Consider the following 2,882-nt stretch of genomic DNA (forward strand, 5'->3'; position numbering starts at 1 on the left):
AAATATTAACTGGATCAAAAGTTATTTAAGTTGTCAGTAAGTGGTGGGCCACCCTGTATATATCTTTTTTAAATAATTTTAATTGATAACTAACATAAAAATTATTCCTCATCTCCACTACACTGGATCCCAAAATGAACTTAACTTTTTTTTTGTAAATTTTGAAACTATCTCATATTCTTACTCTTAAAATATTTAGTTTATACTAAACTCTATTTGAATAATTAAAACTAAAAATAAAGGAATGAAAAATGATTTATTTTTCGTATACTTATTTTTAATAAATAACAAACATAAAATTTTAAGGACATTTAAACGAATAGAATAAAAAATCTAAATACAATACGATAACATTCTTAAAATTATACAGAAGAAATATTTTCAACTTTTTCCGGTAGTCTTTGAACTACTAGAACTTTATTTTATTAAATAATTGTCTTAAGGAATATGAGGAAAAAAATTTAAACTATATTTAAATAATCATTTAATTGGTTTGATATTTTATTCTTAGATAAATCAACTGAATACTCAATAAATGAATTAATAATTTTAAAATCAATATCTAAAAAAGCTAAGTTAGCGTAAGAAACAAGTGCATTGAAACAAACAAAATAATAAATGTAGCCGGGAATTTCTTTATTTCGATTGATAAAACTACTTAATATGTCCTGTGTATCTTTATCCATCAAATTGTATAAAGATACAATATTTTCTTTTTCCTCCTTTAGCTTAATCTCTTCGCCAAAGAAATCCTTCATATAGAGTTTAAATTGCTCGGAAATGTCTTTAAAGCTAGAATGGTATGAATCTATTGCCTCTTCGATGGGCTGCTTCAAACGATCCAAGATAATACATAAAATTGAGTCATCTTTCATATCTAAAAAAAAAAGAAGTTCGGATAAAACTAAATTTACCTTCAAGTTATAAGTTTTTAAGATATAATTTACTGTTTTTTTATTTGTAAAGTCGTAAATTATACATTTTAAATAATGGAAAATTAACCGATACACTATTATTTTCAAAAACAGTGTAAACCTTTGATGAAAGTATCCTAATCGAGAAATCCATTCATACATAGAAATATCACCAATGATAGTAGCTTCATAATCTCTAACCATTTTTTTAAATACTACATTCCAGTCATGCAATCCAAGAATTACACCAAGATGTTTATCGTCACTTTTAAAGTTTTCTATATGGAGTACATCTTTATATTTAGGATAGTTATAATTTTCAGGGTTGTTGAACACATTAAATTTCTTAATTTGATTAATAATAAACTGTTTATCTTTATCTGCGAGTTTGCAAATATTTTTAATATTTTTTGTTTTTTCACTTATTTTTACGTAATATTTGGTAAACTTGTCTTCGTCATTATATTCATTTCCCTTTTCACAACTTGTAGCAAAATCGGTCAGAGTTTTATCGACTAAAGCGTGAGCCTTCATAACTGACGGGTATTGTTCTGGCCGCAGTGCCATAACCGATAAATACTTGGCGTACGAGTGAATTAACCATATCTGATACATTCGTTTCCTTAAATTTGGTACTCTTATTGCGCTGTTTATCAGTGCGTGAGTGTTGTCAACAAATGAGTAAACGTCATTTCCAATCGTATAGTCTCCTTTGACTTCACAATACTTCATCAGTCTAGCCAGATGAATACCGTAATAAGCAAAACTACAATTTAAGTTTATATACATGGAATCTATTTTTTGTGCTAATATGACCCTCGAAACAGAAGTCAACGATGTCGGTTTATCTAATGATTTGTAGCCAGTATCTAAAGAACGGAGCATTCGTCCATATGTATTCATCAACTCATTTCTGCTTGGTAAATCATCAGTACTAATTACACAAAAGCTACAAAAAATATCAGGGGCACAGAGTGTCGTAATAAAAATAATATACCGTAGCATGACAAGAAAAGTGATCAATTCACTTGACAAAACTGCAGTAACTGTTTAAAACTCATTTTATATTATTTATTTTATGTAGTATCATTTATTTGTTCAATATAATTCAAACTACTTATAAAAAAATGTTTAAAACTAAAAACTTATTGATCTCAAATTGAAATAAATTATGAATATGCGAGTTATTTAAACAAATTCGCACTATTATTTTTTAAGAGTTAAATAGCTAAAATTTTTATTTTATTTGTACTTAAAAAATTCTCAGCATGAAACATGTGATAATTTTAGTGAATTTACCAATTTTTTTTTTTTCATTATTTTTTAAAACAGCTCAAATAATTTGAGTACTTTAAATGTTTCATAGTTTAAATATTATATTACGTTCTAAAAATATTTGCATTTAAAATTCGATAAATATAATTTACACGCAGTTGCGATTTCATTGTTTTATACAAGGTGTTCAGTGAGTAAGGAAACGGGTCGATTTTTACAAACAATGAGAACAATGGATACCCGTTTACTTATTTACTAAACACCCTATATAAGTGTATTTAACAGAAAACTTAACTTTAATAAAGTACTTACATAACTGTTATAAAATATACTTAATACTATATTAAAACAAGTGTCTAATATGCTGTGCATATGTACTGTCTGTGGTGTATTTAGAATTAGGCCAAATGGGCCGTAGCCTATGGTGCCATTTCTTGAGAGGTGACTATTTGGTATTATAATTTAAAAATTATTAATTATTTACTTAAAAAAAATTGTACAAAGTTTTTCAAGGAAACATAATAATTTAAAATAACTTATAGTCAAATTTATTCATAGAAAATACGAATGTAAAACTTATACCTAAAAAACCCAGCACAGTGGTGTGTCAGCACATTGAGCACGTAGCATAGTAGGGTCCAGTATAGATATAATCTGACAGTGATTAAAATCACTATCATAAAAAACACTTCG

At 26.8% G+C, this 2,882-nt stretch overlaps 1 protein-coding gene across 3 annotated transcripts; it reads right to left on the reverse strand.

Moving 5' to 3' along the window:
* Positions 1-402: 402 nt before the first annotated feature.
* On the reverse strand, positions 403-2,148 carry LOC126897857 (uncharacterized). Of its 3 annotated transcripts, none has more exons than XM_050671781.1 (2): positions 980-2,148; positions 403-877 (listed from the first exon to the last, which is right to left on the reverse strand). In XM_050671781.1, the coding sequence occupies exons 1-2, from the start codon at positions 1,917-1,919 to the stop codon at positions 462-464; spliced, it is 1,356 nt and encodes a 451-aa protein (XP_050527738.1). In that variant the 5' UTR covers positions 1,920-2,148; the 3' UTR covers positions 403-461. The 3 variants fall into 3 exon arrangements, with proteins under 3 accessions (XP_050527738.1, XP_050527739.1, XP_050527740.1); XM_050671782.1 differs by having other exon boundaries at positions 478-877; positions 948-2,144; XM_050671783.1 differs by having other exon boundaries at positions 478-877; positions 1,036-2,143.
* Between the last annotated feature and the right edge of the window lie 734 nt (positions 2,149-2,882).

Source organism: Daktulosphaira vitifoliae, unplaced genomic scaffold (genome assembly GCF_025091365.1).
Source record: "Daktulosphaira vitifoliae isolate Bord-2020 unplaced genomic scaffold, ASM2509136v1 Scaffold_2, whole genome shotgun sequence".
Classification (NCBI taxonomy): domain Eukaryota; kingdom Metazoa; phylum Arthropoda; class Insecta; order Hemiptera; family Phylloxeridae; genus Daktulosphaira; species Daktulosphaira vitifoliae.

Excerpts from the sequence above, each read along its gene's own strand:
- LOC126897857 (XM_050671781.1), bottom strand. The coding sequence starts at position 1,919 with ATGCTACGGTATATTATTTTTATTACGACACTCTGTGCCCCTGATATT. Across the intron at positions 878-979 it reads AATTTTCCATTATTTAAAAT|ATATGAAAGATGACTCAATT; the intron begins GTATAATTTACG and ends TTTTTTTTTTAG.